The 22810-nt window shown below is 55.7% G+C and overlaps 2 protein-coding genes across 8 annotated transcripts; one reads left to right on the top strand and one right to left on the bottom strand.

Moving 5' to 3' along the window:
- Positions 1-93: 93 nt before the first annotated feature.
- Positions 94-22770, bottom strand: LOC128790430 (zinc finger protein 142-like). Of its 5 annotated transcripts, none has more exons than XM_053947114.1 (19): positions 22709-22770; positions 22500-22574; positions 22320-22422; positions 22158-22225; positions 21375-21465; positions 21179-21250; positions 20326-20466; positions 19497-19586; positions 18876-19010; positions 18710-18760; positions 10484-10552; positions 9286-9613; positions 8118-8741; positions 7608-7868; positions 6338-7150; positions 5931-6108; positions 2079-5295; positions 1075-1180; positions 94-709 (listed from the first exon to the last, which is right to left on the bottom strand). In XM_053947114.1, the coding sequence occupies exons 1-19, from the start codon at positions 22744-22746 to the stop codon at positions 210-212; spliced, it is 6960 nt and encodes a 2319-aa protein (XP_053803089.1). In that variant the 5' UTR covers positions 22747-22770; the 3' UTR covers positions 94-209. The 5 variants fall into 5 exon arrangements, with proteins under 5 accessions (XP_053803089.1, XP_053803090.1, XP_053803092.1 ...); XM_053947115.1 differs by having other exon boundaries at positions 21375-21444; XM_053947116.1 differs by lacking the exon at positions 94-709 and having other exon boundaries at positions 1178-1395.
- On the top strand, positions 10239-14831 carry LOC128790431 (mitochondrial chaperone BCS1). Of its 3 annotated transcripts, none has more exons than XM_053947121.1 (8): positions 10239-10256; positions 10792-11410; positions 11671-11810; positions 11926-12120; positions 12326-12389; positions 12746-12915; positions 13365-13482; positions 14165-14831. In XM_053947121.1, exons 2-8 carry the CDS (start codon positions 11091-11093, stop codon positions 14415-14417), a joined length of 1260 nt encoding a protein of 419 aa, XP_053803096.1. In that variant the 5' UTR covers positions 10239-10256; positions 10792-11090; the 3' UTR covers positions 14418-14831. The 3 variants fall into 3 exon arrangements, with proteins under 3 accessions (XP_053803096.1, XP_053803097.1, XP_053803094.1); XM_053947122.1 differs by lacking the exon at positions 10239-10256 and adding an exon at positions 10359-10435 and having other exon boundaries at positions 11034-11410; XM_053947119.1 differs by lacking the exon at positions 10239-10256 and having other exon boundaries at positions 10543-10902; positions 11034-11410.
- Positions 22771-22810: the final 40 nt, after the last annotated feature.

Below are 22810 nucleotides of genomic sequence, written 5' to 3'. Positions count from 1 at the left end.
GTGCTTCTTCCCTGTGGGTACCTGGCCCACTGTTCACACAGGGATTCCAAGCAGCACAAAGAAATGGTATTAAAAGGAACTGAGCAATTCCTTTTATACAGTTGTGTATTTTACAACCCATATACATATATGCCTGTATATACACACACATACATTTCTGCAGCAGGTCAGTGCCACCACCAGTGCCTTAAAGGAGTTGGGATTCAGCCTCACTGTGGTGTGCCATCCTTCTCTGCAGGGCGCTCTCCTTCCTCCTCCATCCTGGGGGCCTCCTTGGCCTGGCTCTCCCTCTGCACGCTGTGAAGGTGGACAGTGTGTGTGCTGGGGTCCTTTCCCACACCCTGGCTAGGGTCAACAGCCCTGTGCTCAGGGTGATGCCGCTGGATGTGTTTGATAACCTGGAACTTCTGCTTGGCCTTGTAGGGGCAGTAGCGGCAGAAGAAGGGGTGCTCGTTGGTGTGCGTCAGGTAGTGGTGGCGCAGGCCAGCTGCCCAGCGGAAAGCCCGGCCACAGGCATTGCACACATAGGGCTTCTCCTCGCTGTGCTTCTTCAGGTGAGTCTTGAGGAGAAAGCGCGTCTTGAAGGCCTTGCCACACTGCTCACAGATGAAGGAACGGGCCTCCTGGTGCCGTGTCTCCTTGTGCACCCGCAGAGCGTCCGCGCGGTTGGTGCAGTACTCGCACTCGTCACAGCGGTATGGCTTCAGGCCTGGGCAACAGGGAAGGGGATGGCACTGGGATGGGGGCACCGTGCTCTCCAGTCCACGGGTCTCACCATCCCTGTAACAGAGCATAAGTCCCCAGGGACTTCCCCCTACATCCCATTTTGTTAACAGGCACAGCAAGATCCCCATTTCCAAGGCACCAAATAGTGCCTTGTGTGGGTGGTCTGTGCCACCCACACTTCCCTCCTACCTGAGAGCACTGCCCCCACCCCATTAGCAGAGGATAATGTTCTGCCCCCTAAATGTCCTCCTCTGTCTCCAGCTGGGCCACTGGCAGAAAAAGAAGCATGGAGCAGCCCCAACACCCTCCCCAGTGCTCAACAGCTTGTCCTCAGTGGGCAGCACTCACCTGTGTGCTTTGTCATGTGGTACTTGAGCTGGTTCACCCACTTGCATTTGTAGCCGCAGTCAGGGCAGAGGTATTTCCTCTCCTCCTTGTGAATCCGCATGTGATACTGGGCAGGAGGATAGGGTCAGGATGAGATCATGTCCCCAGCCCTGGGGATGTGCAGGGCTTTGGGGTGGCAGTGAGAGGCTCAAAGACAGTTCTGACATCTCCAGCTGCATGGGACAAGGAGGGCTGTGTGCTTTCTTGGCAGGCTATGAGCGAGGGGGATCCACACCAGGGTCAGGATGAGATTCCTCTACTGCTGAGGTGCTCTGTCCCAGCCTGTGGATGGCATAGGCTTTGCTCCCCAGTTTGATATGTAAGGCAGAGTCAAATTAAAAACCCAGTCCAACAGAGCTGAGCACATTGCACAGCCTGTCCCAGCGGGCCCCAGGAGGCTCCAGCTCAGCCTGGCCATTAAAAAAGTCAATACTTCTTTTAGCAAAACCAGACTATTTCTCCCTCCATTACCCTATGCCTCCATCACCCACACATTTCCTGTTCTAGGAAAAGCCCTTTACCATGCATCAGGATGCTAATCACCTACAGCAATGAGGGCAGGGTCACACTCTGCTTCCAAGAAAGCTAGAGGTTTCCCTGCACCCTGTCTAACTGGCACCACAGAGTATGCTGAAGCCAGCAAGCAGCCAAACTTGGCTTTGAATGGTGCAACGCTGCACCCAGAGAAAGCCAGAGATGTCGGCAAGAAAAGAAGTGAACTTAAGACGGCTGCCACCTTCTTGCTTTGTTAAAAGTCTCCCTTGCCTTTAAACTGCAACAGCAGAGAAGAAATGTATTGTATTGACATGACTTTTATCTGCTTGACTCCTATTTCTGTTCAGTATGAGCCACTGAACACTGAGGATGAAACCTCCCCTTAGGAATTTCTTCCCCGTATCCCTGTGGCTGGATGCCCCTCAAGCAATGTAGATGGAGTAGGATACATTCCCAAGAAGAGCTCTTACCTTAAGACGTGAGGGGTCAGCGCAGGCATATTTACAGAGGTGGCACTTGTAGGGTTTCTCACCGGTGTGGATGCGGATGTGCCATGTGATCTTTTGCCTGTTCTTGGTGGTGTACTCACAGTCCGAGCACTTGTACATGCGGGTGCCCCCATGGCCCTTCATGTGCTGGTCAAACACAAGCTGGTGCTGGCAGGCAAAGTCACAGAAAGGGCAGTGCAGGGGTTTGTCCTGGGGGGCAGCCGGCTCATGGCTCTCCATGTAATGCTGCACCAGCTGCTGCCGCTCCTTGGCTGCAAAGCTGCACAGCTCACAGCGGTGGCTGAAATGCTGCGTCTTGTGCTCCTCCAGTGCCTCCCGGGTGGCAAAGGTCTCCTTGCAGGTGCTGCACTCCAGGTGTGGGTGCTGCTTCTGCACGTGGCACTTGAGCGTGGCCTCACTGTGACACATGAAGTCACAGCGTGGGCAGCTGTAGGAAACCTTCTCCTCGTGCCGTCGCAGGACATGCTGCTTGAGGGCTGTCTCAGAACTGAAGCGAGCCTCACAGCGGGAGCAGCCAAAGTTGAGCTCACCGTGGTGGCAGCTGTTGACGTGGCGGGTGATGTCGTTCTGCAGGTAGCTACTGTAGTCGCAGAGCGGGCAGAAATGGGTGGGTGTCTTCTCATGCACGCGCAGGCGGTGGATGCGCAGCTTGGAGTTGGTGCCGAAGGTCTGGCTGCAGATGCCGCAGGCGATGCGCCCCACGCCGGTGTGCAGGGACTGGTGGGCCTCCAGGCGGTAGCGTCGCGTGGTGCTGAACTCGCAGTAGCGGCACTTGTGTGGCTTCACCCCCTCGTGCTTGATGCGGATGTGCTGCCGCAGGCACCGGGTCTGCTTGCAGGTGAACTCACACTGGCGGCACTGCAGCTGTGGCCGCTTGCTGTAATGCTTGCGGTGCAGCCTGCGGTGCAGCCGCAGGGCTTTGGCCACCTTGGAGGTGAAGGGGCAGGAGGTGCAGCGAAACTCACCCAGGGTAACGCAGCCCCTCTTCTTGTGAGTCTTCATGGCCCGTTCCTGGTGGCAGGTGAAGGGGCAGGTGGGGCAGGAGAAACGCTTCCTCTTGGGCAGGGTGGCTTTTGGTGGGGCTGCATCCAGAGGGAGCTCATTGGTCTGGTCTTTCTCAAGACTGAGTGGGTCCCCCTCAGGGAGTTCGGTCCTTTGGGGTTCATCCTCGGTATGCACGATGTGCTTTTCAGCACAATGGCTCTTGAGGGCCCGCCGGGAGCGGAAGGTTTCAGGGCAGTGGGAGCACCAGAACTGCTCCAGGTTCCGGCAGCCATCCTCCACGTGGGAGGTGATGGTGGTGACACGGGAGCACACAAAAGAGCATGCATTGCAGTGCAGCTTCCCTCCCTCCAGTCGGTATTTCTCTGAGGGTTTCCCAGGCTGGGAGGCACTAGCAGCTCCACCTGGTTCAGTCCCACCTCCTTGCTGGGGAGGCTCTTCTGCCACCTCTGTGCTATCACCCAGCAGGGATTTCTCAGAGGCATGACAGCCTGATGTCTGTGCCCCAGTCAAAGGAATGCCTGCTGCTTGTGTTTTATCAGGTAACAGTTCAGCTTCCCAAGGGCTCTCAGCATGCCCAGACTCCTCTGAGCCTCCCTTCTCACTCTCTGCTGTTTCTGTACCATTATCACCAGGCTGGTCAGCAGGTTGGCACAGTCCAGGTGCCTCCTGATTAGTTGGTTTGAGGATCTTGTTGTTCTTCAGGAGAACAGGGCACTTCTTTAGGAGGTGGGTGTTGAGTCCCCTCTGCTGCTTAAAGCTGGCGCCACACTCACGGCACACAAGCGAGGCCCGTCGGCTCTGGCAGCTGGCTTTGGAGTGCAGGGACATGGATTTCTCCTTCCGCGTGATGTACGAACACTTCTCACACTTAAAGACCTGGCTCTCTGACTGCACCACCAGCATCTGCACCCTGCCCTCCAGCACCAGTGTCTCTGCCTGCTCTTTGTCCTGCTTCCGCAGAGCCTTCAGCACTGACTCTGAGCTGCCCCTGGCATTGTCACCAGAGGTGGGCACATCCTCTGGGACAGGCAGGTGGCCCTGTTCAGGTGCCTTCAGCATGCTGAGCCAGGCCTCTGGCAGCTTGGCTTGGCTGGTCTCTCTCCCCTCAGTGTGTGCCATGACCTTGTGGTGGTCTGAGCATGACCCCTCAAGGTGGCCCATATCCTCCTTTAGGGTGTCTTTTCCCCGGTTGTCTCCTGCCACTACACTGCCCTTCACCACCTTGTCTTCCTGTACATCTACCTCTTCCTCAAAGTCTGGGACATCTTCAAGTGTATTGCCACTGTCCTCCAAGCCAAGGCCATCCTGGGAGCCCAGCATCTCATAGGCTCCAGGAGGCTCCTTGCAGGATAGCATTTCCACACGCTCTGGCTGGGTCACACAGGCTTGTCCAGTCAAGTTCTCCAGGAGAGGGTCAGACGAGACATTCAGTGCCTCTAAGTGCAAGGTGCAGCTCTCTGCCACATCTTCAGAAACAGTGAGCTCAGTAGAGCCTGTGGCAACATTTCCTTGCATGCAATCATCTTCCAGGGCATTGCCAGCAGTAGGACAGCTCTGCTCTCCCTCACCTCTCTCTGCCTCACTGCTGCTCTCTGGTGGAGTGGCATCCTGCTCAAGGAGGGGCACCATGAACACTTGCTGGTAACTTTCTTCTCCCTGTGACTCCACCTGGGATGGCTTCTCCTTCATCCACTGCTCCTTGCCAGTGAGGGGGCAACTGGCATCCACATGCAGGGCTGCACCAACCTCATAGCCAAAGAGTGCCTCAGATGAGCTGATCTCCAGCTCCTTGCTGGCGTAATTTTCCAGCCAGTCCTTGTCACCAGGAACGTAGCCATGAATCTTGCGCTTATGGAAGAAGAGGCTGGTGTTACTGAAAGTACAGTATGAACAGAGGGCACAGCGAAACTCCTTCTGCTTGGTGTGCTTGCAGTTCTCATGGTTCAGCAGTGCCTGCTTGTACTTGGTCTGGTAGGTGCAATACTGGCACTGGAAGATAGGTACCTGGTAGTTCTGCGAATGCTTCGCCTGCATGTGCTTCTGCAGCTCGTACTTGCGCTTGCAGGCGAAGCCGCACACCTCGCAGATCAGGCTTTTACCCTGGTGCCGCAGCTTGTGGCTGCTCAGCTGGTCAGCACGGTGACACCGGTACGAGCACTGGTTACACTGGTACCTGCAGGGACAAGCAGAATCGGTCAGACAGCATGAGGAATTGGGGCAGGTGGAGCTTCATCAGGCACACTGAGCTCTCCTTCTCCATCCCAGACAAACAGGAAGGGGGTACTGTTCAGTTTGCCACATCTGACCTTTGCCATCCAGACAGCTCTAACCACAGGCAATTTCTCCCTGCTGCAGCCCTTGGCACTGCTGGTGCTTTACACCCCCTGCCTGAGGACTGGAGATAGATTCCCTGAGTATTCCATACAGTGACCGTGTCAGACACACACACTCTCACATGTGCACACCAACAGCACTTCCAGCATCCCTGGAGGCAGGCTAGACCCAAAGGAGGTGATAATTTGGCAGTCCTGAACAGGCCTTGACCCATAAACATCAGCAGAGCAATGAACCCAAGCTCATAGTTGCACCTCTGAGGTAATACACCTCCTTGGTGGCATAGCGACACCAAAAATAGCTTTGCCTCCACAGCACCGTTCTGTAAGTTCAAAAACCAAATTTCTTATGTACCAGAAAGGGCAGGGCAGGCATGAGAAAGTCTGGCACACAGTGCAGCCAGAAGCAGACCCCTGGAGCAGGATTTGGGGAGCCCTGACTACGCTGCCAAGCCAGTGGAGCAGGGAGTCTTACCGGAGATCTCCGGTGTGCTTGCGCATGTGGACGTTCAGGTAATGCTTCCACTTGGTGATGTACCCACACTCAGTGCACATGAAGTTCTTGTCGTTGGAATGGGTCAGCATGTGCTTGGACAGGTAGCTCACATCCCGGCACGTGAAGTCGCAGAGCTCACACTTGTGAGGTTTCTCTCCTACATGCAACACACAAATGCCTTCAGCATGACAACCAGATAAAGCAACATGGTAGGGAAACCAGCTCAGCAGGGAGAATGCAACAACTTCAGCCAAGTGATCCTGGGCTGGCAAAGCTGGTGGTGGGACCCAGGAACCCTGACCCAGCCCTCCCTGCCCACCCAGAGGCAGGACAAGACACCTTCCCCATCCCCAGGGGCTTTTGAGACCCCTACAGGGGACACCCACCAGTGTGCAACAGCATGTGCCGGATGAGCACCCGCTTGTGCGCTGTGGCGAAGGCACACTCAGTGCACTTGTGGATCTTCTCATTGGCGTGCATCTTGCCCACATGGTCATGAAACTCCACAGGGTTGAAAGTGGCATAGGGGCAGAAACTGCACTGGAGCTGCTCGCTGCCCGGGTGGCCCTGCTTCTTGTGCTTGCGGAAAACGTGCTTGTTGGAGCAGATGAAGTCACACTGCTGGCAGTGGAAGGCATAGTGGGTTTTCCGGTGAGCCTCCATGGCCTCAGCCGTGCCGAAGAGCAGCGAGCAGGCATGGTACTTGCACTCCACTGCCTTGATGCCATGAGCATCCTTGAGGTGACGGACAAACTCCTTACGGTCCTCTGCACAGTAGTTGCAGTTCCCGTGGAAGCAGCTCAGCCTCTTGGGCTCAGCTTTGTGAGTCTTCAAGTGCTCCTTGAGGGCCTGGCTGAGCCGAAACTTCTCCTCACAGACAGGGCAGGAGTAAACATCAGAGTAGAAATTGGAGATGTCCTCGTGCATGCTGGCCATGTGGCGGTTGAGAGCATTCTTCTCCACTGAGCTGTAGTGGCAGAGTGGGCAGCGATGAGCCTTCTCGCCTGTCTCCCGCATCATGTGGATTTTCAGCTTGCTTTTGCTGGTGAAGTACTTGTGGCAGTTGGGACACTGCAGGCTGGGGTCAGGGAAGTGCAGGTGGAGGTGCTCTACCAGGTGGGTCCGCTTTTTGAAGCACCGCTTGCATTCGGGGCACATGTGGGTTTTGTAGAGGTACTCAGAGCCTTCTGCAACATCCCCTGGGGGAAAAAGAAGGGAGAGCAGTTAATAGGGAAAAGATGGAGAACACAGGCAGATGTTCTGTCCCTGATCCAGTTGTGCCAGAATGAGGATTTATACACATGGGCAGTCACACAGCCAGCACCTACTCAGAGAGACTGTCCCCACCCCAAGCCACCAGCACACTTCAGGTGAGTTCTTTCCAACTCAACACTGGCAAAGCACAGCCTACATCAGGCCTGCCCACGTGGCCCCAGTCCCCAAAGCCAGGCAGACCTTTGCCTAAACCTGGCAGCATGTGTAACAGGAAAAGAAGATACATATTTGCTTGGGCAGAGGCTGGGGGAACAAGTGCACTGGTACATGCAGGAGATGTGAGGTCACCCACCAACCTGGGCCACATTTCCCTGCCAGCCCTGAGGATGTAGTCCTTGTTCACAAAGCCTGAGCAGCTCCTGGTAAGGCCCTGCATCCTACCTTTGAAGTGCTGTGCCTGTGGCACTCCAACTTTTTTGGGAGCTGCCTTCCCATCCTCTTTGGCCTCGGCTTCGCAGGGGCTCTCGCCATCCTCCTCTGGTGACTCATCCCCACTGCTGTCCGAGTCCTCTTCTCCAGCTGATGCTTTCTGGCCCTTCAAGGAGCTGTTCCCAGTACCCGCAGGCTTTGCTGGCCTGGTTTTTGCTGTGCTGGCTTTCCAGCCAGGGTGGCAATCACCTGGCTCCTCCTGCCCTTCTGATGCTGCTCCAGTGGGGAAAGACAAGAGATCATCATGTTCCATACAAGAGGAAACCACTCTCACACAGCCACACACATGCAGAAAAAAACACCTGGCTGAGATGGAGGGCACAAACTGTGCTGCAAGGAGGCACAAATGCAGGGTTCCCTGCCCTCCAGCTTCACCTCCCACTCCTCCAGTTGTAACTGGGATGCACAGACACAGCCAGCCTCTGCAGCACCCACAGGTCCCAACCCCTCACACAGCCATACCTGATTGCAGGATGCAGCACTGGTCAAGGCTGTGGGGGTCGCCTGTTGTGGGCATCTCAGAAGGGGACTCTGTGGTGTGACCCCTCCTGTGCTGCCAGAAGAGCTTGGCGTTGGCTGTGATGAAGTCGCAGTGGCCGCAGTGGAAGGGGAGGTGTGTCCGGTGGTGCTGTTCCATGGCCTGGCGGCTGGGGAAGAGCAGTGGGCAGGCCCGGCAGGCGCAGGACACGGGGGAGGCCCCATGCAGGTGGCGCAAGTGACTGCGCAGTTGCTTGCGGTCCTCTGTGGTGAAGTGGCAGCCCCTCTCGGGACAGGGCAGGGCTCCCGACGGGGCACGGTGGGTCTTGAAGTGCTCCTTGAGTTGGCCAGGCTGCAAAAACGCCTCCTGGCAGACAGGGCACAGCAGGCACTCGGAAGCAGAGCTCTCCTGTGTGCTAGCTCCAGGCAGCTCTGAGCCCCTGGGATCACTCTGGCCCTCGCTGGCAGAAGCCAACAGTGCCTCTGGGAGTTCCAGGTGCTCTTGTGGGGGCAGCAGTAGGCACTGGTGCTGGGACAGCAGAGAGGCCTCTGAGAAACTCTGGCCACACCTCTCACAAAAGTACAGCTCCACCACTTTGACCAGAACCTCTGCAGAGAGCAAGGGATGAGCGTTAGAAGGAGCTTTTTCCAGGCCCAGAGCTTGGGACTGGTGGTTCAGTTCCAGCTCTGGACAAGGACAATAAATCCCTCTTGCCACAAATTACGTTTTGGGAATCACTTCCCCTATAAGAGGGGAAATACCACCATCTAGGTGGCCACGATAACCAGTTCTGTCCCTCTCCACTTTGAAGCATGCAGAGACGAGAGGCTGGCCTGGCCCCATTCCTGTTAGGATGTCCAGTGCCCACACTGGACCCACGTGGGAAGCATGCTGGGGGGTAGTAGTTCAGGTAGAGATCTCTGCCTGATCCCTGCTGACAGCCTGCAGCAACCCCCTCACGCAGCATGCAACTCCCACAGTCACTCTCCCCATCCACACACCCAGCTGGTGCCAGATCTGTGCTCAATGGTAGCACCAGACACATGATGCAGGGTCAGAGATCTGAGGGCACCTGGGACAGGGACCCTGGCCAGACCTCTCTAGCTGTGCTGACTGCAGTGGGGCCCATTCTGCACTCCCTGCTCCCCATACCTGTGGCACTGGCCGCGTTGCTCAGTGTCACATTGCCAGCCACTGCCTCGATGAATATTTCCACATTGCTTCCTTCAGCGTGCGCCCCTTCCCCAGGCATCGATGCCTCTGCCAGCAGCAAGTCCTGGCTGGCAGCCAGCGGGGGTGTCCCAGCCCGACCAGCGCTGGCCACACCAGGGCTTCCCACGGCTCCCACCTCTCCTGGTGTGGGCAGGAGCAGCTCCGAGCACAGGGTCTCCATCTCCCTGCTGGCACCCTCTGATACAGTCACTGCCGCGCTCATTGCCACTGGGCACTGCCTTGGCGCTGGGCTGGATGACCTCTCAATCTGAAACAGAAGAAAGCACTTTAAATGAGGGACATCCCAGAGCCCAAGAGGATTTTGGGAAGCAGCCAGTCTCGAGGCAGGGTGTTTCAACGCTGGCTTCTTTCTGCTGTGCCCCAAGCAGGCTGCTGGCAAGCCCTCTGTCACGGGGTAGACGAGACTGCAAGGACACCTACCTATACGTTCTCCCCGAGCCCAAAACCCAGGGCTTGCTCCCTGGGTCCAGCTGGGCCTCAGAGACCCAGATGACCCTCAGAGCCACGCCCAGCCCCCAGTCAGCAGGTGCCCCCACGAGTCCCGCGGGGACAGGCTGCCCCCAGCCCCTCGCCTTTCACCCCGGGCTGTCCCCCAGCCCCTCACCCCAGGCTGTTCCCGGCCCTCCCAGCCCCTCACTCCTCACCTCGAGCTGTCCCCGAGTGCCCCCAGCCTCTCGGCCCTTACCCAGGGCTATCACCGAAGTCCCCTCAGCCCGGGCTGTCCCCGCCGCCCCGGGTCCCCCTGCCCCGGCACATCTCGGTGGTGGTGACGGGCGGCGAGAGCGCCGCCCTTTGTGCCTGTCGCGCAGCCGCTCTGCCCGGCCCGGCCGGCCCCGCTCTATGGTGCGGCCGGAAGCGGCGCGGGCGGGAGCGGAAGCGGCGCGGTGCAGGTGAGCGGCGGCGGCACCGGCTGGAGCGGGGCGAGAGCGGCGCGGGATCCTCCGCGGAGTGGCCGGGGCTGGGCCTCTGTTGCGGGGAAGGCCTGTGTGGATACGGGTCTTTTGCAGGGGAGGGTGGGGCTCCTGCAGGGGGAGGCTGCGGGACCCTGCCCACGGGTCGCTGTGCCCTGGTAAGGAGGAAGGTCACGCCTTATTCTAGTGAAGGTGGGATTGTGTACCTGAGAGAGCGGAGCGTGTCTGTGCGTCTGGCGGGGAAGGCTCCCCCTCGATCCCAGTACATGGCAGACCTGCGGAGGGAGGTGGAGAAGCTTCAGGTCCCCGGAGCATGCGGCTATAATCTAGACGTGGAGGTGTGCCTTCTACCACCGTGCCCGTTCTCAGCAGCAAAGACCCGGCTCTTGGCTCAGCCTGGGGTTTGCTTCAGCTTTTTCAAACGATAAATCTTAAATAATTGCAGTGCTCATGATTTCTAGCTGTTCAGATAATAAAACCCTGTAAAACTCTGGCCTTCTTGTTTTTACTGAAGAAGCTCCAGATGCTCCTGTGCTTCTTCAAGAGCCTCCTGGCCCCCTCCTGCTTGGCTCACCCAGTGACCTGCAGAGAGGAAGAAGGTTCCTGCAGCCAGCAGGAACACTTGGTAATAAGCACAGATGTGGGAAATCCAAACGTGCCAGGCAGCCCTTCACCTTGAGGCCTGGCCATGATAAAGGGCAGGGAACTGTGGGTGATCTGTTTTGCTCCTTGCTACCATTCAGTCTTTCCTCACAGGTTTGTTGCCGGAGTGCAGAAACAATGCTGTGGAAAGGAGCTGCCTAACCTCTCACAATGCCCCTTTCTGACTTTGTCTTAGCACTGAAGGACAACCCATATTTCGGGGCTGGGTTTGGCCTCGTCGGGGTGGGCACAGTCCTGGCAGCAGCCCGTAAGGGGGCCCAGTTTGGGCTGGTGGCTTTCAGGCGCCACTATATGATCACCTTGGAGGTGCCCAGCAAGGATAAGAGCTACCAATGGCTGCTGAACTGGGTCTCCCACCATGCCAAGCATACGCAGCACCTCAGTGTTGAGACATCATACCTGCAGCATGAAAGTGGGCGTGTCAGCACCAAGTTCGACTTTGTCCCCAGCCTCGGGAATCATTTCATCTGGTAAGGGAGGGTAGGGGAAAGCAGTTTGGGGATTGAGCCTCACTTTTGCAAACTGGGGGGCCTCTAGAGGCAGTGGAGAGGGCCCTGCTTCCTTTCTGGGTCTGGGATAGGGCAGAAGATGACGAGTAGCAAGAGCAGTCTGTACTGAGCAGTGTGAAATGATTTCCTTACATAAGATGAGTGTTCTTGATGCATGAACCAGGTGAGGCACAGCTGAGTGGTGCTGGATCACTGCACACCCACCTGTCTTCCTGCCCCAGGTACCGCAGGAAGTGGATTCGCATCGAGCGCAGCCGGGAGACGCAGATGCTTGACCTGAACACAGGGACCCCCTGGGAGTCTGTCACCTTCACTGCACTGGGCACTGACCGGGAGATCTTCTTCAATATCCTTCAGGAAGGTCTGTAGGGCAACTGTGTGGGGTCCTGCTGGGAACAGCCTTCTCCCCGGAGATGCCCAGGGCTTCACGGGAGATCCTCTTCCCTGGCAGCTGTCCCCTCTGCCTCTCTCTGCAGCCCGGGAGCTGGCGCTGCAGCAGCAGGAGGGGAGGACGATCATGTACACGGCTGTGGGAGCAGAGTGGCGTCAGTTCGGCTTCCCCCGCCGCCGGCGGCCCCTCAGCTCCGTGGTGCTGGAGGAAGGTGTTTCAGAGAGGCTGGTTCAGGACGTGAAGGAGTTCATCAACAACCCCAAGTGGTACAGTGAAAGAGGCAAGGCTCTGGTGTGGTGGGCTCTGTACGGGGTGGGGTGGGGAAGGATGCTCATGGTCCTCTCTGGAATTGGCTGTGGAGAGATTTTTCCCTGCTGCTTACCTTCCCTAGGTGTATCCTCTTTGTGTGCTCAGCACAGCACCACAGGAGGGAGGGAGCACAGAGCAATCCAGGTGGTTATCCTAAAATAACACTCTCTTCTTAGGCATCCCCTACCGAAGAGGCTACCTGCTTTATGGTCCTCCTGGATGTGGGAAAAGCAGCTTCATGTGAGTACTGTCAGCTCCCTGCTCTGGGCGACAGCAGTCTTGGATGAGAGGGTGTGGATGAGTTTGGGTTTGGAATACAGGAGTGGACTGTGCCTTATGTGTGGTGCCTATTGTAAACATTTGCACTGCTGGCACCGTGACAGGTCAGGGTGACAAGCCCTTTGTGCCCTTGCTTTGTACAGTGCTGCATGGTATGGCTGGACTGAACAGGGGCTTCCACTTGCCCCTCAGATCTGATCCTTGCTGGGAAAGGAGCCCTCTGCCCTCTCCCTTACTGCTAAAGGGAGAAATGTGATTTTTCCTTGACTGTGGGCTTTCCCACTGTGATTCATCCTTGTGGTTTGTGTCCTTTCCAGCACAGCCCTGGCTGGGGAACTGGAGTACAGTATCTGCCTGCTGAGCCTCAGTGACCACAGCCTCTCTGATGACCGGCTCAATCACCTCCTGAGTGTAGCACCGCAGCAGAGCATCATCCTGCTGGAGGATGTGGATGCTGCCTTCGTCAGCCGGGACCTTGCTGCTGAGAGTGAGCACTGCCCCTGTTCCTGGGCCAGCAGCAGGAGGGAGGTTCTGTGGCTGTACCTGGAAAATGTTTGGACTCTGGGCTGCTCAACTGCACCAGCAGAGACCAGGAGTGGGGGGATCTCTCAGGCCTCAGGGCTTAAACTGGAACTTATCCAGTTTTGGCTAGGCTGTAAAAGGGAATTTGGATCCTTTATCCTCAGGCAAAGGTCCTTCTCTTGCCCAGCTACTTTCAGGATGACAGAGAAGGTGGCTTTCCTTCTCATTCTCTGTATTCCCATGGTTGTGTGTGGGCAGGGGAGGTGAATGTGCTGCCAGCTAGGCAGAGGGTCAGCCTCCAAGCAAGGAGTGAGTGGGGAGCTTGGCATAAGCCTCAGGTGATAGGAAGGTGGCCCACAAGCCTGTGCAGGGTTAGTGGCCAACAGCTACAATCTCAGACACCTCTGTTCCCAGACCCGGCTGTGTACCAAGGCATGGGGCGCCTGACCTTCAGTGGTCTCCTCAATGCGCTGGATGGTGTGGCCTCCACAGAAGCCAGGATTGTCTTCATGACCACCAACTATGTGGACAGGTCAGAGCTGCTGCTGGGAGGGAGCGGGGTGGGTAGCACAGGAAAACCTTGCTCCCTTTTGCTGGGCTTTATTTATTCAATCCTCCAGCATGAAGACTGGGGGTTCAGATTTCCTACATCCTCCCTTGGGATGCAAATCCTTTGACTGCTGATCAGGATCACTTTTGCTGGAGCCTCAGATGCCTACTTGCTGTTCAGAACATGGTTGTGTCCTTCAGGAGTGGTACCACCTTCCTGCCTGTGGGGAGTTGCAAGTTTTGGGGTTGTGTCCATGCTGTGAGTGAAGCGCTAGCCCCATGTGCAGCCCACTGGGTTGGTGGGATGCAGCCTGGGCTCAAGGTGCCTGGACAGCTGCTGTGCTGTGGCAGGCTTGATTCACTCCAGACCGAGCTGGCCTAAGGGTTTGTTCAGAGGTTGCTTATGGGACAGAGACGGGCAGAGCTGTTTTCCAGGACATTCTTGTCCTCCTTTGGAGTCAGTCCTTCCCCAGCTCTCTCCTTTCTTTTTGGGTTGATTTCTCCTCTCAATCTCCCGAGGGATGAACCTGTTTGCCCTCTTACCATCTCACAGTGCATGGCACTTTGCAGAAAGGACAGGGGCTGTGCTAGCGTGGATAGGGGCTTCCTGCAGGACACACCCTGAACAGATGCTTTGATCAGGTTTTCCCTTTGTCTCCTGACAGGCTGGACCCAGCTCTGGTGCGTCCTGGCCGTGTGGATCTGAAGCAGTACGTGGGCCATTGCTCCCGCTGGCAGCTCGCCTGCATGTTCCAGCGCTTCTACCCCGAGCAGCCCCCGGCTGCAGCCCAGCGCTTCGCGGAGCAGGCACTGGCAGTCTCCAAACAGATCAGCGCTGCCCAGGTGCAAGGCCACTTCATGCTTTACAAGACGGACCCTGAAGGAGCCACTTCAAACATAAGCTCCAGCCTACTGTGACAGGGGCCAGCTTTCCCTTGTGACACTGAGAGGACTGGGACAAAGATTTGACCATCCTGGGGATGCCATGAAGCTGCCCACCTGTAGACCTATACCTCTCCTATGCCTTGGTTTTGGAGAGTCAGAGCTGCCAGCCTCACAGCAAGGGAGGGAATCCGGCTCTTGCTGCTCCCCAGACTTGGGTGCTACTGCACCAGCCCTGCTCACCAGTGTGTGCCTCATGTTGGGATTGCTGTAAACTACCAAGGCTCCTGGTGTGAATCCCCTTCCTTATGGGTCAGCCTGGAGGTGTTCCAGAAGGGAATTTCCTTTGGGCAGGACATTGGGGTTCTACACTGCTAAAAGCATCTGGTCTTTTTAAAGGCCGGTGGTCTCACTGGTTTATGAATATCCTCTGTGAAGTGCACAACACAACTCTTGTCTCTCTGGTTCATTTTCCTGTTAGTTGCCCCTCTAGCTGCTGGTCCACAGCCCTCCTGACTAGGGCCTGGAAAGGCCAGTACTGCAATTCCAGAGTGTTTCTGAAAAAAAGCAGCTCCTAAGAGACAACTCATTGTCCCTTGGGCTCCAGGCTGGCACTACTGGTCCTGCTGAGTTATGATGCCAAGCCACAGATCTGCTTGGATATTGTTCCTAGATGGGCATGATTGCCCTTCCCACCAAAGGAGATGTGGGGCCCTGGAGCTGTATGAGGGCAGATGAGAGGCCTTGGTCAGTTACAGTAGATCTTCCCAAAAGCTCTCTCCTTCCAGTCTCAGAATCCTGAAAATCAGTTTCCCCAGAGTCAGTCCTATGTTAATGTGGTCAGTTTTGGGGGTTGCATCACCTTGCTTGGGCTGGGAGAGTGGATTCCAAGCCAAACCCAAATTGTAGGTCACTGCTTAGCCCTTCTCTTGCCTCTGCCCTGTGGGGCCAAGAGCGCATGGCAATACACAGGGGCACAGTCAATGGCACCTGGATGGATTTTGGTGCAAATAGGCACTGCTTTAATGCAACCCCAGACCTGCACAAATGTTTCTGCAAGTGAAGGAGCAGGATGCTGCTGGTTGGCATCTCAAACTCTGTGTTTGGCCATCCTGCAGAGGCTGGCTGCTCAGATCCAGCCTCTTCCCTCAAAGCTGGGGGTCATAACTGGCCAGTGAGTGACTGGCACATGTCCCACAGCAGCCTGGGAAGATGGGGAGTGTTTGTGGGGGAGCCAGAGGGACCTGATGCCACCACACGCAACATGTCTTGCTGCTTGCTTTTAATAGTGTTAATGTTACAGATGCTGCCAGTGCCTTTCTGCCTGGCCTGAGGGCTTTTGCCAGTTAAGTCTCACAACAGCCTTGTGAGGTAGGTGAGTGACACAGATGGACACCAAGCAAGGGGACCCAAGTCAGCGTGCAGGTTCTCTTCCTCCCTTCTGACCTGGAGATTTGGTTTGTTTATCCCAAATTCATTTCCACATACTGTTGCAAAATGCTCTCGGCTCCAGGCTGACAGCACTGAGTCAGAGAGGGCCCTTACTAAAGCACTATTCCCAGGGAAAAATCCCTTCCCATTAACACATCTAGCATTTGACTGAAGTTATCCAAATCCTCACTCTGATTTTCACAGCTGAATTCCCATGCTCCAAACATGACATGATGTTTCTGCTGAAAGTAATCCTGTCTCACCAGAGGAAGCCAAGGAGCTTCATCTGCTGTGAGGGGCAGAGATCTTCCATGTTTCTTTCAGGACACAATCAAACGCCTTTCTTGGAGCACAGCAGTTTCACCAGTGAAGGCAGGAGGCAGCAGAACAAGCACCAATTTCAGGTAAAGTTTGCACCTTTTCACCCAAGTGTGGGCAGGCCATTCCCCCAGAAACCAGCTGAACAAGGACTGAAGGAAAATTAGGGCTCTCTTCAGGGCATAAGTGCTCAGCCCTCATCCGCAGGAAGGCACAACATCTGCCTCTCAGATCACCCAGCCCAGGACAGGTACTATAGGCTCAGGCCAAGGAGGGAGAAAAAAAAAGAATTATTTTAAAGTATTAGGCTTGAAAATAAACCAGTGTTGGAAATTTAAGCGCAGAAGGTTCTTGAGCAGCAGGTTTAAACAACCCCTTCAGCTCAAGACCAGGCATGGAGTAAGCAGGGCAGCAGATGAAGAGTTCTCAGTCAAGAAAGGGGGTAGTGCAACTTTCATGTGCCAAAGCTCAGCCAGACAGATGTGTACACTGGAAAATGCCCTCCTGGCACACACTGCTGTTGCTTTCCTGGGGATCTCACATGAATCCATAGAGGCAAGTCCATTGTAGCACTGCTATTTTTGCACTTAGCAGAAGGAGGAAGACACTAACAACCCGTGTGTGGGCACAAGAGATGGGGGACAAGGCACAAACAAGTGTGAAGGAATCAGTATTGTCCTGGTGAGGCAGAGAGCTTACACTAAGCCAGGCAAAGCAGGGAGCTCTCCTGCCACCCAGGAGTGCCAAGGGAAGGTCTCTGCCTCAGCCCTGGTTGTAGGGAATGGGGAAGGAATTGAGAAATACCAGGGATCAAGACCTTTGCTCCAAAAAGTGACAAACAGGAGCAAGAGGGCAAAGGAAACAAAGGGAGCAGGTTCTGGAGAAGACCCAATGAATTAATTTAATAGCATTGCCCCACTTCAGAGGCTTGGGATCACTCTTCATGGCTTCTAAATGGGACATGGTTTACATCTGTGGAGCAGCAGCAGATGTAACTTCACCAAGTTTAAACAGCAAATCCTCATTTAAGCAACATCAGCTTGAATATTACAGGAGGGTAAGCTGTATCCAAAATACTGGGGCATGTCTTCACTTCACTTCTGGGTTGTCAGAAGTGCTAAGAGACAGCCTGGCCTTGGAAGGGGATTCTGACACATACAGATTACAAAGCAGAGTACTCTCTTCTGAGGTTCCCCCCATCAGCTTCAGCCTGCACAAAAGCAGCTGAAAGACAGGGCAGGAGCTCCAGCAAAATATGGGCTTCCTGGAGAAGCAGGAGCCAAGGTGAAGCCTTAGTTACCAGACAGCCGTGACCTGCCAATGTATTGACTTAAGCTTAATTTGGATGTCCTGGCTGGGACTGAGCAATGTCCTGTGTAATAAGGATTTGCCTGGCCAATCCCAGCAGTTGAAGAGATGCTCTGAGAAGGAATGGGGGACAGAGCAAGTGGAGCCGAGCTCCAAGATACTGCCCTGGCACTTGGCACCACCACAGCTCCACTGGCTTCCAAGGAAGGTCTTGCCACACTTTGGCTTTGCCATGGCACCATGCTGAGCTCAGACCCTTTGCTCTGTAGGTGTGCATGTTTCTTGGCATTTCACCTACAGGGACAATAGCTACAGGTCCCCAAAGCTACCTCTGTCTTCTGGGTCCTCTGAGACCAAGGCTGATACGATCTGTCAAGGTTCCACTTCTCCAATGCTGGTAACAACCAGCTGCTCATGCCATGATGCCTCACACTGCACATACCCTGGTGACACTGCCTGTCCCAAGCTGTCCCATGTGCCATCTGCCTCCCCCCTTCTAGGGGGTACAGTATCTGCTTACTACTGCTTCATCAGAGCCTTCATTGTTCTCTCCAGAAACAGCCCTTTTTTCCCCCCAGCCCAGCCCCTCATCATTCCTGCTAGGAACCACTCTCCTTCTCAAGACGGGCTTCTCGATGTCCACTGGGCCTGAAAACCCCTCGCCCTCTTGGTGCTCTGGGGTAGGAACCACGCTCCTGAACTCTGGACCTCTCCCACCTTCCACAATCCCAGGGCCTATGGTGGCCCTGCCAGTTGGGGGCAGCTTTGTGGTCACTGCAGTTGAACATCAGGTTTTCCTTTTTCCTGCCCCGGGCCTCAGTCCCCTTCTCTGTGCTCCATTTCTCCACGTCATGGTGCTCCTCTTTCAAGTCCACAGTTTCTGTTGCTGGTGAAGGGTCTTCACGGCACAGTTCCCTTCTTTCAGCCAAGGGAGCAGCCCTGCTTCTACTGGGAGGCTTTGAAAACTCCTGGCTGTGCCGTCCAGCAGGTCTACGCTCTGCTCTCTGGCTGAAAACCCTGGGCCCCCTGGAGCTGTGCAGTGGATAACAGGCTTCCTCTCCTGATTCCTGCGAGCCGCTGCACAGCTGCCTGCCCCGGCCTCTGGAGCCTGGCCTCTCCCCTCTGTGCCTCTCCCTCTTGCTCAGTTGCTCTCTGGGCACAGCACACCTCTCAGGCTGCCCGGGTTCCACCCTGGCCTCTGACACTCCAGCTGGCTCGGGAGCCGAGGCTTGGCTGGGCGGCTGGGGCACATCCACAGCATGGGCACTCACCAACAGCTCAGAGGCAGTGGCTGCTTGGCCTGTATCCACAGCAGCTGGAGGCTGAAAGTAAAAAGCCACTGGTTAAGAAAAGGACAGGGGTGTCCCACAGCAGATGACAGTGCTTGGTCCTGCAGCCCAGAGCCCCCTCAGAAGCTCTCTGCCCCCAGTGCCGTACCGCCTGGAGGCTGATGAAATATCGGTTCCTCTCTGCCTCGGGGTCGATGATTCCCCCTTTCTCTTGCTGTCTCTTGAAAATCAGGCGCAGTTCTTCCTGGTGCTGCAGCACCTTGGCATCTGGCCTGTATGGCTCCTGAGCAGAAGAAAGCAAGGCAGGATAAGGGCTCTTTCAACACCTAGCATGGATAGGCAGTGGCAGGGCTGGGAGCTACTCCCCAAACCCTTCTTTGCACAGTGCCAGGCAACCTGCTTCCTTCTGCCACATTGACCAGGCCTACAGATGCATGGGAAATCCCTGGACAGAAGCCGAGCATCCCAGTGCAAACCCACTGTTTCTGCAATGACTGCCTTGGGCCATCCTGCTGTGGGGCAGGATGCAGAGCAGCTGCCATCAGGTCACTCTCCTGACCTGATTGTTTCCCAGTGAGTGCAGGGATGTTCCCCATGGCAAAATCACCTCTCCCTCAGCACATCTGCTCAGCTCAGGGCTATCAAACTGAACCTGCTCTGTGAGCTGCCCTTTGAATGAGGAATCTAGGAGGACCTGAGATAGAGTGTGCATGCATTGAAGCCACCCATTGAGGAGGCACAGCTGGGCAGGTGAGCCCCCATCTCTTACCAGAGGGTGCTGCGGGGGCGGCGCTGCCTTCAGAGCACAGAGATCGTAGACCAGGGTCTCCCGGCAGACAGGGCACTGCACACCAACTTCCTGTGGGGAGGCAAGAGATGATAGCAAACCCTGTCTGTGATCCAGCTCACGCACTGCCCCATAACCCCACCCTGGAAGTGGAACAGGATCGTCTTCTTCATTCTTCTGGTAAGGAAGCCCAGAGGGGTTCCAGCAGCATGAAAGCAGCCTGGTGTCTCAACAACTGCTATGGAAGGTGTCTCCACATAAGGCATGCTGGGATTTGTGCTCCAGCAGCTGACTGCTTTACAAAGCACCCCTGTCAACACATATAGCTTCAGCCTTCAGCCTAGGATGTATTTTTTTCTGCTCCGAAGTGGAGTGTGTCATCAAGGCAGCATTCTTTGAAAGGGTTTGTAGAAAGGAGCCTTTGATTTGTTCCATACTCAGCTGTGCTGTTTGCTCTGTAGCTGACAACTGTTCCAACATGTGCTAGGCAGGTATTATCACCCCAAAACACAGGTCATCTGTGTTTACCCTGCTGCAACCCCCCACAGTTCAAGGACTAGGACTTGGGAAGGAGCGAGCCCTTTTTTCTAACTTCTGTGGTTGCGGAAGTCTAAAAATGCAACTCCCTTACCCCTCACAGAGCAGGCACTGACCCAGAGATCCAATAAACCAACTTGTTTGGTCAGAAAGGGCCCTTGGAGATAACTTAATCTAATCCCTGTTGATTCTCAGCACAGGCTCCACGTGTCAAAGAGGGTGATACAGCTGTTACAAGGGTCTGTGCAGGGGGCCAAGGAAGGAGGCCCAGTACCTGTTTAGGGGATGGGGCAAGGTGCTGCTCTCTCTCCTCCTGCTGCATGAGGATCTCCTCCTCCATGTGCTGGGCATAGCGGGCCAGACAGTGGGAGTGGAAGTAGTGGTAGCACTGGGTCTTTGTGAAGGCTTCTTTCTCCTGTCAAGAGAAAAGGGCATCTTTGAAGGATTTCTATGCAAAGAGTTGTGTAACCACCCAGCTGAGCTGGGTTTTCACTTCCATGTCAGTGGTATCCATGGGGAACTACTGCTAGCAGAGCCACCCAACGTCATCTGTTGGGCTGCACCTCCACTCCCTCAGCAATTACTGGGATGCTGCTTCTTGTTTCAAATGTTAGAAATGCTCCTAATGTCAAGATGCAAAGATTTTATGACTGATTTCTCTGTATGTGTTCCTGTGTAATGAGCAATCTTCCCACCTGACGTGTTCTCCTTCCTAGGCAGATGTTGACTTTCCTTGCAATCCGGTAAGGCCTGCTCCCCTGTCCCCACAGACCTCAGCACCTGCAGGGATATGGTCTAGTCCCTCCCGACCACCTGTGTGCTGAACTCAAGGTGAGGTGTAGCCAACACAGGGAACCTGAAATGCACCATCAACTAGCCCCAGTGCCTATGCTTCTTTGGAGATGCTCCAGCATCTCTTGCTGCCCTACGTCCATTTTCCATAGAAGATTATCTAGAAGTTGATGGGAAGAGCAGCAGGTATTGCACTAAGCAGGACCCTGTGCAGAATGGGAGGCAGTGGGCTGCTGGTGTACGTCTTGGCCCCAGGCTGATATCCCAGTGTCAGACTTCCTGTTCTCTTGCCTCACTTCCCAGTCAGTTTGTGGGGTCAGGAGACACATGCCTACCTGGAATCCATAGAGGCAGATTACACACTGTCCTTGAGGAATATTGTTGTCAGTGAGGATCTCTTTTCCCTTCTGTGAAAGCATTAAAGCAAACGTTTTACTCACTGGCCTGCCCATGGGCTCAGGGATGTCCCACCCCTTGGGAAGTCAGAGATCAGTGTCTGTGGCTGGTCACACCCAATCTCCTCACTCTCACCTCGATCAGTTCATAGAGCACCTCTGTCCCCAGCCTGGCTTCAGCAACACTTCTGAGGGTCTGGGAAATCCTACAGCAAAGCAGCAGAAATCTTTAACACAAATTTAGCCACACCTTTTCACTGTTCCACATACCTGCTATCCTGCCATGATGACAGGAGGAAAAAAGAGAGCACTGGCCTTCAGGCTTTGCTTGGATCACAGGATGGGCACACACGTGCACACATATTCACGTGCTGTCCTGGCTCCCCACAAGCCAGTGCACAGGAAGCCTTTGTTATGACAGAACTTGCAGGAGCAGGTTTGCTGATGGCCTCAGCTTGAGCTCACCCAGCACCCTTTGGTTTCGGTGAATCCCAGGCTTTGTTTATCTGACGGCAGCCCCTGAGCAGGTCTGTTGGGAGCCATGTCCTCTTGTACTGCTGGCAGGCACCATGGTCTCTGCACACATTCCACTGTGCCAAGGGCCAAAGCACAAATGCAACAACGGGCTGCCCAAGGACTTGGATCAATCCCACCTCTGTCAGGGCAAGACCAGCAACTTTCAAGGCCCCAGGGATTCAAATAACATTTCAGGGGAACCACAGGGGAATAACCACAAGGTGGACCCCTCTGTGTCAAATTCAGCACCAGTGGCTCCTAAGAGATTTAGGACAAAGTGATTTAGGGACCTGTATCCATCTGTTAACCAGACACAGGAAGTCGTGTGAATTAGAGAAGGCTTGTCCATCCTCCTGAATCTCTGGAGGAAAGGATTGCCACTCTCCACCCTCCTGGCACTCACTTTTGAATTTGCTCATCTGACAGCCCCCGTGGATTCCTGATGGAGATCTCCGGAGCTTTATCAGGATACTAGGATAAAAGAGAGATACCCAAAGCACAACAAGGAAGGTGGAGAGGCCCGAGGCTCGGAGGTGCAGGGGCGCAGGGGGCGCGGGCAGCCTACCTGAGGGGGCACGGAGAGCACCAGGGTGAAGCAGACGTACTGGGAGTCCTGGTCCTGGGCCGTGGCAGGGTGCAGGGTGATGCTGATCTCCCAGGGCTCCCACCTGGAGAAGCGGCAGGTCGGGGTGAGGAGGGCGGCGCGGGGCCGGGCCGGGCCGGGGATGGGGAACGCGGGACGTACCTGCCCAGGCCCCGCGCCACCTGCAGCTCCTCCAGGTAGATGGACTCCAGCACCTCCACCTCCGGCGGCAGCGCCCTGCGGGAACCGAGCAGGCGGGGGTCAGACGGCTCCGGCGGGCTGGGGGGTGCGGGACAGCAGAGGAGCGGGGACCGGGAAGGTGCAGGCACGTGGGAGGGTGCAGAGATCGGGGAAGGTACGGGGGCTGTTACCAGTCCGTCGCCTCCGCTTCCTCACCGGCCGCCGCCATCTCCCCGCTCGCCCGGAAGCGGAAGCGGCGAGCCCGTTGCCAGGAGACGCCTCGGCGGCGGGTC

Source organism: Vidua chalybeata, chromosome 7 (assembly GCF_026979565.1).
Source record: "Vidua chalybeata isolate OUT-0048 chromosome 7, bVidCha1 merged haplotype, whole genome shotgun sequence".
Lineage (NCBI taxonomy): Eukaryota > Metazoa > Chordata > Aves > Passeriformes > Viduidae > Vidua > Vidua chalybeata.
This window is presented reverse-complemented; position numbering and strand designations above follow the sequence as displayed.